This window comes from Festucalex cinctus, chromosome 3 (genome assembly GCF_051991245.1).
Source record: "Festucalex cinctus isolate MCC-2025b chromosome 3, RoL_Fcin_1.0, whole genome shotgun sequence".
Lineage (NCBI taxonomy): Eukaryota > Metazoa > Chordata > Actinopteri > Syngnathiformes > Syngnathidae > Festucalex > Festucalex cinctus.
Window position 1 is genome coordinate 15,716,805 of NC_135413.1, and position 18,424 is coordinate 15,735,228.

The 18,424-nt window shown below is 38.1% G+C and overlaps 1 protein-coding gene across 6 annotated transcripts in view; it reads right to left on the reverse strand.

The window, feature by feature from the left end:
• The window catches only part of abcc8 (ATP-binding cassette, sub-family C (CFTR/MRP), member 8), a 54,280-nt gene that overhangs the window by 27,433 nt on the left and 8,423 nt on the right, over window positions 1-18,424 (reverse strand). For all 6 annotated transcript variants that reach the window (XM_077516039.1, XM_077516035.1, XM_077516038.1 and 3 more), the window contains 9 exons: window positions 16,800-17,042; window positions 11,065-11,253; window positions 8,558-8,722; window positions 8,321-8,476; window positions 5,533-5,667; window positions 4,774-4,936; window positions 4,199-4,239; window positions 2,672-2,817; window positions 984-1,098 (listed from right to left, as the gene is read on the reverse strand). In XM_077516039.1, the coding sequence (XP_077372165.1) occupies window positions 984-1,098; window positions 2,672-2,817; window positions 4,199-4,239; window positions 4,774-4,936; window positions 5,533-5,667; window positions 8,321-8,476; window positions 8,558-8,722; window positions 11,065-11,253; window positions 16,800-17,042 (1,353 nt within the window). The remainder of the gene's footprint in view (window positions 1-983; window positions 1,099-2,671; window positions 2,818-4,198; window positions 4,240-4,773; window positions 4,937-5,532; window positions 5,668-8,320; window positions 8,477-8,557; window positions 8,723-11,064; window positions 11,254-16,799; window positions 17,043-18,424) is intronic.

Sequence of the window (18,424 nt, forward strand, 5' to 3'; positions counted from 1 at the left end):
ATATGTTTGACACCCCTTATTTAGACCAATAATGGATGGCATTGATATATATTTTTTTAACCAGCTATTTCAATTGCAATTTAATATGCAATTATTTTTCCAAGCTCCTGCATTTTTTTAAACAAACGAGCAATTAATTAATCTGTATTACAATACACAATATCAGATTTACACTACATAAATGGTTTGGTTTTATAGGTTAGGCCTATACTAAAATAAAACCAAATGAACTATAAATTATTTTGAAATACACTTTATCTACTTCAATTAAAGCTATTTATTTTATAAAATTCAATTAAAGCTACTTATTTAATAAACACTTTGATTTGCAGTCTTTTCAGTATTTAGTGTTCACTGTTCATTATGACAATTTCACAAAATTCTCGCAGACAAGTGTGACATAAACATTAGTCAGTAAGTCATCCGTCAGATTACAACATAAATGCAAACAAATCTGTGGCTTTACCACTTGAACTTAATATGTTTCATCAAAGATTTATTTTTTTTAAACATGTAGAATGCCGTTCTGAAGCACTAACTTATCATGACACTGTATAAATAAAATATACATATAAATAAATCCTATCCGACTGACCAAAATAAAGCATTTTTTTAATTATTTTATTGCAACCTTTGAAAATTACATTCTTCTACATTTGTGATGCCAATTTAAATTCAGTTAATTGTTCAGCCCTTATTATAATCTAAAAAAAATAAATTATAATTTGGTCTAATTGATTATTTTTTTTTTTTAACTTTGATCCATCAATCTATTTTCTATCGTGCTTGTCCTTATCATCTTATTAGGTGAGCCTAAACTGGTGAGGGTTATGGTTAGGGTTAGCAGAGTTGCGAGCACATACAGTTGGTCACACATTTTCACCTGTTCACAATTTATTAATGAAACAAACATGCTTTTGGAATTATCACAAGGGACGCACTCTATACCGGTATATTTAATAACGTGAATTAGATGCACTTACCAAAGCCTGGTACTTATTTTGGTTATGATTGTTGGAGCCTGAGGTCAAAGTTGTTCTTGGCTCCAGCTCATCTCCAATCTCATCACTTGAGAAAAACTCACTGAGCTTTTGCACACTGCAGGTCATAAAGAGAGCAAACGAATGTTGAGTCACTTCTCATGAAACTTCAACTATAAAGGTAAAGACAACGTGGCAGTGTTCTTTTTTTTTTTTTTTCATTGCACATTCTATTGTAGACCTCTATTTCTCTCTCTCCCAAAAAAATGTAGGCTTAAAAAAATATATTTCAGCTCACCTTGAATTAAATGACACCAATGAGCCTGTTTTCATGTAGACAATTTCACTTTTTTTTTTTTTTTAATAAATGTCTTTTTCCTGTGTTAAAGTGTTAATATGTAATATGTAGGTGTATAGAGAGACACAATGGCAATGTCAGAATGTTTTCTTCTCAGCTATGTGGAAATTTCTACATTGGGTCGCTGTAACTATCTTTTATGTTACATTATTAAAAAAATATATACATTAAAAGTATTTAACCTCTAACTTTAATCTCATTTCTGAAAAGACAGTTTCACTTTCGTAATCTACCTAATACGTGTTATTTTTGGGTGTACATACAGTAAAGGTTTTTCAAAATGTATGCATGTTGTGAGAACAATGTTCCTCAACTCCTTTAAAACAATCATTTGACATTGTAACCATAATATGGACAAACTAAATACTGTGTTTGTAGCAGCACATGTCGCCATAGGACTTGTGTAGAATTATATCTTCTTTGTTGTATTGTGCATTCATATTGAATGGCAGCAATACTGTACAGCAAAACAGGTCAGATTTGAATGTTAACTTTTCAAACAGATTCCTCCTTAAATTCTCATGACATCATGTTGCATTGACACACATTCCATCATTAGAATCATCTAATGACTGAAGATACAGTGTTTGAGAAATGAAAGTATGTCAGCAGTAACTTCACTGAGATACATTCCATATCGCTGATGTCTCATAAAGTGTGTCAGTTCACTTGCTCCCAAAATAGATTTTTCAAATGACTATAGTCAACCTCCAGACCAAAGGGAAGAAAAAAAGAAAAGAAAATAACACAATGAATGTGCATAAAATTTAAATTAATTACAAAGTATTAGATGTCTAGTAATAATGTAATATTTACATTTTTGAAGGGATTTAGTGGGGATATTATTTATTAGCTACTGCACATGACCTCATTGCCTGCACAGCCTTTGCTTAATCACATCATGATCTATTTGGGGAACAAGTTCCAAATGATGCAATCATTGTTTAGTAGCAATCACTTTACTGTATTTGCTATTGTCAAATAGTAATATATTGTTTATGAACAATTAAAGGAATATTCTTTCCAAAGAGTAAAACCGTAGTCACACTGTTTGCTTTATGACAAGAAGAGTCATGTAATGGGGCAAAGACAGCTTGGTAATTAATTACAACACATCTTTGTAGATACAACTCGATTTCTCATCCGTACTTATTCACAAATCCTCCACTTTAGCTGACATTTTGACATGTGCTCTTTCAAATAGTTGCTTTTTTTCACACTTTGGCTCCATCAAAACAACACAGCATATCTTGCTGCTCTCAGGGTGTTGCTGAGTCTATTTTCTCCCCCCAAAAAACCCCATCTTGGCAGTATTTCTTTCTCACTTCCTTACCTGACAAGCGCTTTGACGGTGGAGCGCACGACACTGGAGAGCAGAAAGAGAGGCGTGACCAGGATGTGAAAGAGGGAGAGGGAGGCGAAGGCCACAGCTGGAGACAGGTCAGCGTCCTCCGAGATGTGCACGTGAACAACAAACGTCTGCAGAATAGCAGAAAGTGAAGAACGATTAAGAAAAAAATTCGACAGTTGCCATCTCTGAACAGAGCAATTATTTTATTGCTGAATTGCTAAATGCAGATTTAAAACAAACACAAAGGCACACAGCACAAAAACAGAGCAAATTGCAGTCTAACTCTCTGCAGTGGCAGGTTAGGGTTAAACCTTGTGTTGGTATTTTTGCAGACACGTGCAAGCAGGTGCAATGTGGCGGATGTTAAAAAGGTGGTTTTGCGCCGTTGTGTGCGTGACCACAACCAGCTTGTTGCACCAATTAAAGCAGCTCCTCTCATTCCCATAAAACGCATTAGTTGGGTGGTGCAATAGTTCGATAGGCCTGTGATCTGACGTAAAGTTGCCTAGAGTGATCACAGATCTGTGTAGTAACCACTTGAAGACCACCTTCCACCCCGAAGAAAGGTTTCGTGCTGGTGTGTGCCCACCCTACGTCCCCAAACTTTGCTGTAGCCGCTGGTATAATTTTAAACATATAATAAAGAGGATAACGTTAATGCATTCAATGAATTGATTTCTACAATGACACAGAGGATTCATTGCATGCTACTGTCATATTCAGAAATGAAATATGATGACATCCACCACACATGGCTGTGTTAGACGACCTGCGCCAACACCTAGACATGGTTCCAGCAGGTGTAAAGTTGAAATCAATATAAATCAGGTGCAATAAGGGAAAATCAAGATGCACCAGTTTTTTTCGCTCAAGCTCAGCTGTGCTATTTCTGAAAATATCTTAATTACACACATTTGCTTCCAACTCTGTGGGAACAGTCTTGGGAAAGCCTCATTTTGTGCCACAAAGAGTGCACAAAGAAAGGTGCCTAATGCAGACTTGGATCAGTTTGGCGTGGAACAACTTTAAAACCCTGACCTCAACCCCATTTAACATCTTTGAGAGAAGCCACACTTCACAATAGGGGTGCAACAATACGTGTATCTGCATTGAATAGTTGGATACGGGGGTGACGGTTCGGTGCTCACTGAATGAACAATACGCAAGACTTTATGACACTAATGTATCGGAACCGAACCGTGAATTTTGTTCATCGTTGCACCCCTACTTCACAAGCTTCGGCAGCCAAAAAATAAGTCATCCCCTTATTTCTGGTCTGACTTCATTTAACTTGTCACTACTCTATACTTATGAAGGTCTTCTATTAATATATGCAGGATTATGAGCTATTTAGTAGTGCTTTTGGCATTAAGCCTTTGAGTCAGTCACTGTCAAATGTCAGTGGACTCTTTGCTTCACATGGGCTGAGTATCAGCAAGGTGCACTTGAATATCAGTGCTTCCACGCACGCAATGTAAGCAGACACATGACCAGACGTTTCCCACTCACCGTCAACACAGCTGCAATTGGAATCGCTGCATTCATGAAGACTGGAAAACAACAGAGAGAAACAGACACGTGGTTATCATTTATCAAGGGAATATAATTTGTTTTGCTTTGTTTCTGTATGTGAATGCACATTGGGACACAAATGATTTTTTTTTCTGGTCAAACAACATTGGCTCCACTGAAAAGTATTGCAGTGTGGTCCTCTCTTTCAAATATGCTTGTAATTAAAAGTACATCCAAGAAGTCACATTCTCCAAACTGTTTTGGATGGATGATAGTCAGATACTCTCACATTCTACCACTCGGCTGTTCCATTACTGCCATAAAGCTGATATTATTCAGCATGTGTATCACACGACTGGAGCTTTTGCAGGATGCAACCGCTGTTGTTTTAGAAGATTAGACTAAAACAAACACGGGACTGAATGTCATTATCACGGCTATGGACTGAAATCAAATATTGACTGATTACTACTGCGGATCATTCAAAAGCCAATCACAGCAGATAAACATAACAGCTCATTTTTCAGACTCTTTTTACTATTTGAAAGATGACAGTACGAAGGATATCTTACTGGATATGGAAGTGTAAAGCGCAAAAGCCTGCAGGCTGGTCAATTCCTTGCCCCTGGTCTCCTCCACACTGTCGCAGAAGATGCGTTCCCATGCATACAGTTTAAGCAATTTGATGCCTCGTAGCAATTCATTGGTCTTCTTGAGACGCTCGCTGGAGTATTCCTGAGAGGACAAAGAGAGAAGAGATTAAGTTGCTTTTAGACCAGGGCAAGCATAAATTATTCACTAAAATTGTCACATGTAAATTCAAAGGTCAAATTAAACACACTTGTAAATATAAATGTACATTCTTGGTTCAACCTGCAATCTTACTACAAGCCAAATATCCCTACCTTTTGGTTAGCATTGTATGTACAGTATGTATGCTTAACTGCCATCATTACATCCACTTCATTACTTGGTAATTTATCACTTTATTCCCTGGGGAAAACATGTGCAAACCAGTGTTGACTAACACTATTTGTCGAGTTCTGTCTGTCTAACAGCTGGTTGACTGAGTGAAAAACAGCAGTTAGGCAATGGGTGTAATGACCTGGAAGAACGAATTCAAACACATACAAGGCTCGAACTCGGGTCAATGAATGAATGAAATATACACAGCTCAGCTACTGCAAATAGCGGACAAATGCACGATAGTGTGCAACTAAATCCATATCATGTATATGTCAGCGATTTCACAGCACTCGCGACCTTCTGACTTGCCCATCCCTATGGAGTGACTACTAAAATAGAAAGTGCCTGCCAATGGTAATACTCACCAGAGTGCTCTTCTGTGTCTGTGACAGCTTTGTGGCAACAAAATACTGAACGGGCGCTAGCACAGCAATGACAGTTGCGCCTATCAAGGCACTGATTCCCAAGAGGTAATAGAGAAGGATCACTCCCACTATAATCTGTGAGCGGATGGCAGGACAAAGAGAGAAGAAATCGTTAGAAGCTAAATGCTAACATAGATTGTGTTAAAATCTTGACGCCTATAGTTGGAAGTGGAAGGTCACGGTCTAAGTACCACTGCGGATAAAATTTAAAATGGCGACGGGGTTGTGGATAGATGCAAGCCTGCCTTCATTCTGACATCTCCCCTTGCACGCCTGAACGTCTGCGTGATCTGGTTCGCTGGGTAGTGTGCAACATAAATATACAGCAGTGTGAGTTGAACTTCTCTTTGAGGGATAAAAAAAAAAAAAAAAAAGATTAAGAATCCAGACATGTAACAGTTACCAATATAAAATTGGTGGTGACCAAATCAGACCAATAAACGATTTATTATTTTTAACACATTCACTGCCAGCCCAGCAAAAATGCATTGCATCATTTGACGTCTTTTTCCGTCAAAGGCAGTGAATGAGTTAAAGGCTGCATTAATGATATACTCTGCTAACACAATTAAGTCATTGGACACATCTCTTAATCAACAAATCGACCAGGTTTGGGTCGATCTTTCTACATTTTGGACTATTGCTCCGAGTTTACAAAATTGCCTTTTCATTCACTATGATAGTAAGAGCGGTCTATTAAGTAATGATTGGGGAGTTGCATGTACAAGACTGACTTGAAACGCATTAAAAACCTTCATGATGAAATACAGCCATCTGCTGTCAGTGGCTTCACACATCTACTCGACATAATGTGACAAATGTCAAATTCACACCTTCTCCTTCACAGGAAAGTGAGGAGAAGGCAGCTGCGAGAACAGTAGAATATGATTCCCTCGGGTACAGTACGTGACTCATTAGAAGCACCTTTCACAACAGCTTTCCAGGAGGCAAACATCATTTCTGCCTGTGAAACGAGGTTGGTCTGTCATATAATATCTCTCCATGTGTCACACACACACTTTTGGTCAGAATAATGCTGCCACTTTTCAGGAGAGGCCAAAATGTGTCAACCATTAACATTATATCATTAAAGTGAGCAAGCCAGTTTCAGCACTAGATTTGTCACTAATCTGTAAAAATGTCACCCACATGTGTGGACTAACCAACAGAAGAGATTATTTTTAAAAAAAAATATATGAATTTTATCAAATTGTGACGTACGATGTTTCGGCCTGACTCCAACAACATAAAATATAATTCCACTACCAAAAACACAATTAAGTATATTCTGTTCAACATTTCCACACCTTGATTAAAAGAACAATGAATAAATCTTCATGTTGTCGTTCTTTGAGTCAGGGAATATAGTGCACATTTCATTCAGCAAGGATTAATTTTGTGGTGCTAGAACATACGGACTAGGTGAGTACCGATACCAGGTATCGGTACACGTCAATACCGGGCCTTGTGCCACGGTATCAGTACATGCGACAGCACCCTCTTGTGGCCGTTTTATGATCAGGAACTAGAAATTAGAAGAACATAAAATTGCCAGTGTCTAGCCAAGAGTTGAGTACTTGTACTGGTATCGGTCTGGTATTGAACATCCCTAATATGGACTATTAAAAAGGAAGTCAACCCCCTAATTTTATTTATTTATTTTTGACAATAAGATGTTCTATGCAGCCCCAATAGTCTAAATATGTTATTCTGTTTTCTATTGTGTTAGTAGAATATGAGTTAAGCAGTAAAATCCAGCCATTTCTATCCATCTCAGGGGGCGGCCATTTTGCCACTTGCCTTCAACTGAAGATGACATCAGTGTTGCGCAGGTCTCAGGTAACAACCAATCACAGTGCAGCTTTAGAAAACAGATGAGCTCTGATTGGTCGTTTCCTGAGCAACACTGATGTCATCTTCAGTCGACAGCAAGTGGCAAAATGGCCGCCTCCCCGAGATGGAAAAAAATGGCTTGATTTTGCTTCATAACTCATATTCCACAAATGTAATATTAAACAGAATGTCATGTTTAGACTAGTGAGATTACATATAACATATTATTGTCAAGAAATGTTTAAGGTTGACTTCCACTGTAACTGATGCTAGGAATCAACTTTTACAGTTAGTGGTCACCTCACAAAGTTGTTGTGCATTTAAATTATTTTTTAATGTTTATTATTTTTTCATTGGAATGATTTTTATGCCTACAGTAACTTCACTTGAACGTTTCATAATGATGACGGCTATTTACAAAGTGCATGAAAGTCATGAATCATAATCATCAAGTGCATTATAAAACATTTTCAATCTACCATCAGGGTCAGAGACATAACCTGCTTTCATCCACATACTAAACTGAGAAGCTTGTGTAGGTGAAGTACTGCACAGCAATTACTACAGTCAACAATTTGAAATGTAGCATTTCTTCGAATGTGGACTGTTGTGGACAATTTTGAAGCATAAATCATTATTTATGACAGGCACAATGGAGCTCATATTGAAGGTCATGTTTGAGTTTTGTTTTTTTGTTTTTTTTGTACTAAATCTCACACATGGAAACAGACACTGCACGGTGTCAACACATATTTAAACAAATTTAGTATACAAGAGTATAGTGTCCGGTCAAAAAACAAAGAAAGAACAGCCCTACATTTCAAACTGGCAAACTACAGCTAGATATTCAAAATTCAGAAAAGCAACACTTGACATAGATCTTCCTGTTTCCTACCTGTACGGGCATAGCACACAAGTTCGGACAGAGGAAGAAGAACCACATGAGCTGGTTGGTATCTATGGCAACCAGGTTGCAAATCTGAGCGACAGTTAGCTCGCCCATGGACATGTTGGATGTGCACAAACGCATGATCTTGTTGTAGATTTTGGTCTGAGGAGACAACAGCCACATGATGGATGGGTCACTTTCTCACTTCACTGCATTTTATGGTGACTTTCACAGGCAAAGTACCTGTATGGCCCCGCGGAGCTTGATGCCAGTCTCGATTGCCACATAATAGGACGCCTGCAGGAATGTTCTTTGCAGGAGCAGTGCAAAGAAGAGCAAGACGGCCAACACATATGCATTCTCCAAAAACTCCTTAGAGGAAATAAAATAGATGCCCAGCAACCTCATCTAGAGGGACAGAAAAGAGAGATTTCCTTTATTTTGATGGCACGTAAAACATTGGAATTAAGCAGGATTTGCAAAATGAGAATACATCACACACACACAAGTACCATAATGTGAAGCACATCCGTCACAAATTATTGAAATGTTTGTGATGAAAGGATATTGGATAAATCATCCTGAAAGATTTAGTGTACCGGGATGAATTTCAAATGATTCATTTATTGCTTCAATATCAACCAACCATTAATCTTTCAATCTATCTACATAGTACGGCTCATTCATCCCATCACTCACATCATTCAGACATCCATCCTTTTTTTAGACCAGTCGTTCTCAACCTGCCTCCCCCGAATCAGTTTAGTCCTGACCCACTTTTATAGAAGTAAAAAAAAAGCAAATTTTTCAAACACCCACCCACGCCACCGAGCACAGATACTGAACAATTAAGTGCAGAAAGCAAAATACAACTGAAATGCCCTCTCATTTCTCTCAAATTCGTTACAAGCGTGATTGGTACCGCATAACCACACCTGCTCCACACAGATAGCACTACCTGGCTGATGATGACACTTTGTCCGGTTCTGTCCTGTCCCTTTTTGTCCTGTCCAGTCCTATCTTATTTGCTACTCGTTTTATCGCTTTCCCACAGGCTGTAATACAACTTTGACAGTTGTCATATACACAAAATCCATTAATCTCATATGCTGTTGTCGTGCTGTTTTTATTTTTGCTGCTCTTTTTGCTCTGATCCTTCTTTTTCTTCAAGGTTTTTTTTTTTTTTTTTTACAATTGCATTTTCAATAAATACCCACCTTTGTACAAATAACAGATGAGGTATATTAAAGTGTATGAAAATACATATGGCATACCACCAACATAAGGCTTGACGGGACATGTGACTAACAAATAAAAAAAAAAAAATAGTATTACTCAGAAATGCTAAGATTGGACTTATTACACAACAAGTCTATTTTCGCTCTTCAAAAACGACATGCTCTACTGATGTCAAAACAGTTTGGACTTTTTTCACTTTAGCTTGTGATGTTCCACTGCAGCAGAGGGTGAATTTCTGACTTCATAATTAAAGAAATACTCTCACAGACACATGACAGAGAGTTTCTCATGTGATGACGGGCTGCCTTCAGTGAAATCCTTGAAATTGAGACATTTCCTGCAGCAATAAGTCTCATAAATATTTGACAGGTCCTAAATTAGTGCAGCGCCCAAGCAGGTGTGCCCGATAGCTAGAAAGGGCATCTGGAATGATTGAAAGGTTGATCTTTGGGAGTGATTCAGAATGCCAGGCGTTACCTTCAATGTTGTGTGAGTTTTATTGCAAATTCAAATTTATTGCCAATGAAAATGTGACAACATATCTGAAATATTGATTTTTCCTGGTATAAGCTGAATCTCCTTTTCACAAATGACAGCTAGCAATGCACAGACCTCATCACTGAGCAAATACTGTATAGGTAGAAAGCTTCATTATTGCCATCTTCACATGTTGGAGCCTTAAAAAGCCATTAGGCATGCACAGACATTTTTGGTTGCCAGTCAACGACACTGGTATTATTATACTTTAGTTGACTGTATATCTCGAGATTAATGTATATGTTATACAAAAATATTACTATCAAAAGTTGATGGGACACCAACAGAAATGATGTGCAGTATTGCACATCAACATAACTTCACTCAGGCTTGAATTCAAAACATACATTGAACAAATCTGTTCATCTGCAATCTGTTAAACTATTAATTCTCCTCTAGAAAAGAATTATAAAAAATTAGCCCAAGGTTAAACTAAGACTCCTTAAAGTGCTAAAGACACACATGGCCACACTATAAAGGAAAGGCAAAATTAAAGTAAAAGACCGTGAAATTTTAAATTAAAATTAGTATCATTTAATATTTGTTAAAAACCTGTAAATGGTTATTTGGTCGAACAGACCCAACAAAAGAGGTGATGCCAGTTCTTTCTGAGGCGCAAACACGAACGTTTGCACAACCACATTCAATTAATCATGCTGGGGGGAAAAAAACATTCTTTTTTTGTAGAAATATTATCAAACAGTCCTCATCTTAATAGAAGTATGGCTTTATGATGTACAAATTTCTGCTTGTAAAATTACAAATGAGTTGTAGGATTGTTTTGGGTTTTTTTTCCCTTTGGCCTGAATACTCCAATGTAAATTAAGCCTAATTAAAAATGTCATTTTAGTAATTTACCAAGGGTAAACTACAGCATATTTATATATTTAATTGTCAATTATGTTTAACAATTTCGGAGGTGTACTGTGAGTTTAAAAAGTGGACATCATGTATTGTGCCTCCGAGGCGCTCACCGGTTGCTGGATGGTCCGGTTGTCCTTGCTGATGTGATGGACGATGCCCGAGATACAGAGCGGACCGGCGAAGCCCAGCAGGTCGGCCATGAAACGGAATGTGATACTGAGGATGAGAGGTCTGCCAAATGCTTTCCTCAAGGCCTGCCAGATCCACTTGGGTCCCTGCGGCGCCGTGCCCTGGGGTCTCTGATGAGAAGGACGGACAAAAAGAAAAAAAATGTTAGAGATTGGGATTATAGTTATTTCTCTGTTGGAAGACATGAATGCATAACATCAAACATGACTCATCAAAAACTATTAATTCAATACATTATATCCTGTTCAGGGTTTCTGGAGCTGGAGCCTATCCCAGCTGAGTTTGGGCAAAAGGAAACTACACCCTGGACTGGTCACCGGTCATTTACAGACAGCAAAATCAAGCATGCAAGCAAAAACTGCTGCTACCGCAAAAATGTTAGCTTCGACATAGAAGCCGAATCGTTAGAAAAATCAGTCAGCCAATTCAACAGAGAGCTTTAAAACAAGGCCGTAGTCATCAGAGTTTCCACGCGTCTTCACTGCTGCTGCATCATGGGATACACGAATTAATGGTTTAGCAGTGGAGCATGACAGCCAAATAGGACAAAACCACCAAAGGAGATAAACCATTACGGCAATGCGGTGGGGGAGGATGGAGGAGGAAGTGAACTCAAGGTCGAAGGATGACGTATTATTAAGTAATTTATCACCCCAGTGTATTACCTCTGGCATGTGCAAGGTGAGAGGTTATGTAGGATCACTGACTGTTTGTTTGCTGTTCAAACTATATAACTTATGTCCATAAAACTTTGGCGAGGATCAATGCACCAAGGTTGGGTTTGAGAAAAGTTCCCAGTCAAGAGCAGTAAAAAGTTTTTATTTTCTTCATGTGGCCAAAATCTTTTGAGATAGAAGCAACCTAATTACTGCAAACTGTTTTTGCTTAGGCCAGTGCTTCTCAAATAGTGGGGCGGGCCCCCCAGGGTGGCGCGAGGCTACAACAAGGGGGGAGTGTTTGACCTCGGGGAACATGCTTTTTATTTGTATTATTATTTTATTTTTTTTTATTGTCCTAGAATAAAGTGCAATTGCACCTCCACTACACTAGGGAGCAGTGGCGCTCTCATTATTGGCAGAGTGTGCGCAGGGAGCATTCACTCGGTGGTGTAGGGGTTTTTGTGGCACTGAGCATGCGCGCTTTGCACACACACAGCAAAAAAATAATAATAATAAAAAAAACAGCACAAATTATTTTATATATTTTTGTTTTGTTGATGAAAGGTTTTTTTTTTAAAATATTGTGCTCCTGAGTTAATGATGGTGATCAGCTTTGAATGCATTATTATTTATTGATTTTATGTAATTTTATTTTTCCGTATTATATGGTTTGACATGGTCAGTCAAAAATTTTTTATAGTTTAATTAAGGTTTTAATTTTATTTTTGAATTTCAGATACACTTTAAATATTTTCTGAATAAAGCTGTTCTTTGTTGTAAGTTGTTCCATTTTTCTTTCTTTTTTTATTCTCTTATACGTTAATAAGGATACAGTGCTATGCAGAGGTGTGCTTATAACAATTTTATAGACAAATGATATTATAGACGCGCGTTGGGGGGCGAGTTGTTTTCTTCTTACTTGGGGGAGACATGACAGAAAATAATTGAGAAGCACTGGCTTAGGCCAAGTAACAATGAGTCAGCGTAATCAAGTCATTCTAAATGCTGCCCCAAATAGAACAGACATTCAGCAAAATATGTATATTCCAACTAAAATAATCAAGAAATGACAGAAACAAGATTAGCTGTTAAATTTGAAGTCATGTGTCAAATTAAGAGACTTGAGATGAGCTCCTACTTTCTATCGATACGTGCTAGTGTGCATTTCCTACCTCTGAATGTTGGTAATGCGTGAGCATGTAGTTCAATACGGGCATGACGTGTGCATTACTAGTTTCATGTTTTGGCATGATTATGGCCATTAAACATTCCTTTAGAAATAAAGAAGTTGGTGATGTTAGCGAACCAAGCATGTGCAGACGATGGTTATGGTAGAATTAAAAAATATTTCAACTACCATATTTTCTGCACCATAAGGCGCACCGCATTATAAGGCTCACCTTCAATGAATGACATATTTTAAAACTTTTTCCATATATAAGGCGCTACAGTAGAGGGTGGGGTTATGTTATGCATCCATTAGATGGTGCTGCGCTAAAGGGGATGTCAACAAAACAGTCAGATAGGTCAGTCAAACTTTATTAATAGATTACAAACCAGGTTTCTGACAACTCCATTCACTCCCAAAATGAATAAACAGCTGTTTTATTATTTTATTATTTTTTTACTATTAGTATTAGCTAGCGAACCAAGATGGCGGGATCTTCTGCGCATGCGCGTCACCGATCGTGCAGGGTCACCGATAGCGTCTTGACAGCGAGACCTGTTGCGGCTCAATATTGATCCATATATAAGGCGCACCGGATTATAAGGCGCATGGTCAGCTTTCGAAAAAATGAAGGCTCTTATAGTGCGGAAAATACGGTATATAGAATTTGGTTTCATTTGGAGTGGGAGAGAAGAAGAGCCACACTGTGTGGGTTGTAACCATGTGTTGAACAATGACTACATGGAATTTTTGTGTTTCAAACACCATCTCGTAACAAAACACACGGCACATATATGGACAAATTGGTCTTCTTCTTCTTGTTTTTAATAAAACATGTTGAACTGTCGATCAAAGACCACTATTGGGTCTTGTTTTGGTACAAGGGTAGTCAGGGAGCCATTTTTTTAGATGGTAATTGGTGTAGTTTGAGAAGCTCTGCCCTAATTTGTCCAAAGGTGTGAATGTTAATGTGAGTCGCTGTTTATTTGTTTGTGACCTGTGATTGACTAGCGACGAGTCCAGACCAGGATACAACTCGCTATCTTGCCCAAAGCCAGCTGGCATAGACTCATCTGTGACCTCAACAAGGACAAGTGCTATGAAAATGGATGGACGTCTTTCAGAGCATTAATTTAATTCCGCCTTAGAACTCAGTTAAATTGCACTCTTCCAATCAAATGAAGTAGGGCTCTGAATATGTTTTCCATTTCGTTGAAAGGTCAGTCTTGTCATACTGAAGTGATTCTCAACCGGTGTACATTAGTATGCCGTGAGCACTCTTCAGGTGTGGCCAAAAAACGATTTATTTATAACAAATAATGCACATTTGTTCATCTATCTGTCAGTAGAGACTGACAGAACAAATACATTATCTTCTATTAGGGCAGGAAGTATATAATTGATGTGTATCCATTTTTTGTGACACATTTCTTTGGTGGTGTACCGTGAGATTTTGCAAACTTAAAATATACTGTATGCCTAACTCAAACAAGGTTGGGAATCACTGCTCGACTGACTGCTATTCTTCGTGAGTTTGTTTAGATTTTGTGCACTCCGTGACGTCCAACAACACTACAGCTTGGCTGAATGAGTCAGTCGGTAATGATCACAAGAAAACATCTGGACCTTCAGTGCGAAAGAGCTTAAGCAAGCACTCCCAGGAAATGTTCAATTTACTGCATGTGTGTGTTGTCATCCACTTGAAGCCGCTGTCATCAGTGCTCATGCAAAACAGACGTCTCTATCTTTACGTTTGAGTGCATGTTAATGCAGCAATTTGGTTTCCCATCAAGTGCAGCACTGTCACGCCCGCAGGGGTCACCATGTCGCCTTGTTCACAGTACAATGGGAATGACCCGGCGCCTCCTCCAACCCCCCCGCTAGGATCCTTTTATCTCTCTTCTCAAGCGGAAGGATGTGAGATTGCGTTCACACCAGACACACGTTCAGCCATGACGAATGCCCGTGACCTTTCAAACACTGGAAAGTTCTGACCCTGCCGAGGAAGCCCTTCAACTATGACATGTGCTCCTTAAGAGAGACGGGAAGACGCTGGAAGAGATGGAAGAACAATCAGAGTATCTCCCAAACAATTATTATCGCTACACTTTATGAATTATGGACAGATGCACGCTAATTTGACACATCGTTAAGAGGGAGACAAATGTCTCTTAATTACATTTATTGCGTCTGGGTGTTTTTAATTTTTTATGGGTGAAAAAGAAGTAAAAAGAAGAAGGAAAAATAAGGAAACTCAAAGAATAAAAATACCAAAGCAAAATTTGAACTGCATGGTTGTAGATGACACAAGGCTGGCGACTCGAATAGAGAAGCGAATTGGCCCTTAAAAATAAACGCCAATCAGGATTTTCTGATTCAAATCAGAACGGGTCACACCAAAATAACAATGCTAACTGGTACATAGCTTACAGTGTTCGTTCTACCTTTCCTGTCCTGAGATAAACACACAACAGTAACAAAAAGAAAACTCTGTAACCAATGGGAGACCTCTCTACAAACAAATCAAATTGGAGAAATGAAATAAGAAACAAGAAGCTACAGTCTTCATGTTTAAAAACAGTGACATTTCAGTAGGGATGGATGAGTACCGATACCAGGTGTCGGTTTCGGTGCTGATACCAGCCTTATTCTCAGCCATTTTCACTCTAAGCAACCCCGGCTGTTTTACTAGATTTTGACTGATTTTGCAAGGCCCACAGAATATTGTGCTCTATTGCTATAAAAATATGGAACCTACCAAATGAAATATTAGAGGCTCTTCTTTTATCAGGAAGAAAAAGTATATTTCTATCTGTTTCCATTTTGCAGCAATTAATATTAGAATATAGCTAAGTTTCATCATTATTCACAAACCTGCTTAGAATTGTGGGGAAATCTACTTGTTTTCATCATGGCCCTGGTTGATCTCTTATACTCTTCTGCCACCTGCTGGCCATCTTTGTAATAACTACCATTGCTTCAAGCATTTTCTTCAGCTCAGAGGCTGCATCAAAGCCTTCTGTATGCTCTAGCATAAAAAAAAAACATTTAAAAAAAAGTATAAATACGTCTTTGGGAGCATGGAAGTATTTAAAATACAACATATTTATACCTTTTTGGGAGCAAATGAGTTATGATACTGGTACTCGTGATGGTGGCCGATACCAATATCGGTCACCCTCTAGTGGCCGTTTTACAATAAGAAACTAGAAATTAGAGGAATAGAAAATTTCCATTAATTTCATGCAATTTTAAGGAAAAATACTGTGATTTATAGGTCTTTCTGGGGTGGGGGTTATGTACTATTGGTATCGGTAACTGATATCGGTATCGGTGACTACTCAACAGTTTGAGTATCGTATCAGTCTGTAAAAAGTGGTATCAAACATCCCTACATTTCAGTGTTTATACGGTTGCAAAATCTTTACTCTGACGCCTCATGGTTTACAACAAACTGTGTCTGGGCTAAGGCATTAGCAGATCTGTATAGATGCAATACAATGTCCAGATTGTTGCACTATTGTCTGTCTATCAGCATTCCTCAATAGCTAACTGTCAACTCAATCATCCACCAGTCACACTAAATATCAAATAACACCTCATGTGGTCTGAGAAAGTACTTCTCCTTTGAAAATAGCAGACTTTGAAATGTGTGAGCTTATAGGCAATATTCTTGCTTATGTGCTGTATGTACAGGAAATGTTAATCACTAGTCGTCATCATGTTTAAACCAAACATATTTCATCACAACCCTTGACTTAAGGACGAAAGCCACAAATTCCACATGCTGTTTCTATACTTAACCGAATAATAACAGTAGCGCACTCACCTTCTGGTCTTCGAAGGCTTTGCGGAGCTTCATGTAGTTGGTGAGTGCCCTCATTGCGATGGGCAGCTTTCCAATAACTTTGAGGTCAATGGGTCGCCTGTGAGCCGAGGTGATGAAGGTGTTCATCCACCAGTATGTGGCTTTGGACAGCAGGTTGACAAAGGGCTGCAGAAAACGAACGCCCAGGTCCTGAAGGTCCTCGGGGGGCTTCACTTCTGTCGGGTGGGCGAAGCACATGTATCGCTGTAAGGCAAGGACAACCAGTTAGTTCAACAGCTTCTTTGTCGGCCCAGTATTGTGAGCCTCAACCTCCCATACTGTATAACCAACACAAATACGGAAGACTACTTTTTTTTTTTTTTAATTGAAAATATGGTGCCTGTCTGAGCTTTATTGTGTAAACATATATTGGAAATTCTATGAGCATTTATGGTTGAGTACTTTTAAAGGCTGTTGTGTTTCCGGTGACACACTGTGCTTTGTGATATTGAGGTCGTTATGCTTCATCATGTGCAAAGCATGATGGGAGCATTGCTTTCACAGCTGTTTACCCAGAGGAAAAAGAGTCAGCAGATGAGGTGTACAGCGTTCCCTTGTTTATCACGGGTTCATCTTTCGCGGCCTCGCTCTTTCTCTGATTTTTTACAGTGTTTTTTTTTTTTTTTTACGTGCTTTTTAGTTTGTCTATTTTTTGGTCTTTACGCAGCCGTATCTCTTGAACCCTGCGTCCAACCGGGGACATACAGGCATCTGTGGTTTCGTCTCGGCGAGACCTTTCCAACGGTGTCTGTCCCGTCGCTCCACAACATTCATGCATTCCAGAGATAGAAAATATTATACTGTGCTGTATAACAAGTACATTAAAAAAAAAAAAACTTTTATTGTTAAAAATGACTCTAAATGAAAATAAATATGTAGGATAAAGCATTCATAATAAACAAAAAAATCATACCAAAACGAAAAAACATATAATAAATGAAAAAAATATATATATTGTGCTGTACAGTCTTCCCTCGCTATAACGCGGTTCACTTTTCGCGGTCTCTCTGTATCGCAGATTTTTTTTTAAGTGCAATTTTTCATATTTTTTTACAGTAATATACCCATTTTATAAAACTTATGAAGGTTTGGACATTGTCAATGTTTGAACAAGAGAGAAATGTGAGAACATGTAAATGCCTCAATGAGAAAAGTGTATAAATTGTGCGGTCGGGGATTTTAGAGCCTTAAAACATTTTTAAGAGTTGTAAAACATAAAGCTAACTACTTCGCGGATTTCATTTATTGCGGGTATTTTTTGGAACCTAACCCCAGCGGAAAACGAGGGAACACTGTATACTGTAATAAGTAAATTAAAAAAAACATACCTTTTATGAAAAAAAATAAATGTAAATGAAAAAAGAACATACTTTTTGATGAATGAAAAAACATTTATAATAAAGTAAAAAATCATACCAAAACGAAAAAAAACAGAATAAACGAAAATATATATATAATTAATATATATATATTTTTTAATTAATACTGATTTCCATCAACACGAGTAGTTTTTGGAACGTAAACGATAAACGAGGGAACACTGTACTCAGCTCAGGGGTTAACAAGGAAAAATATACTTTAAATTG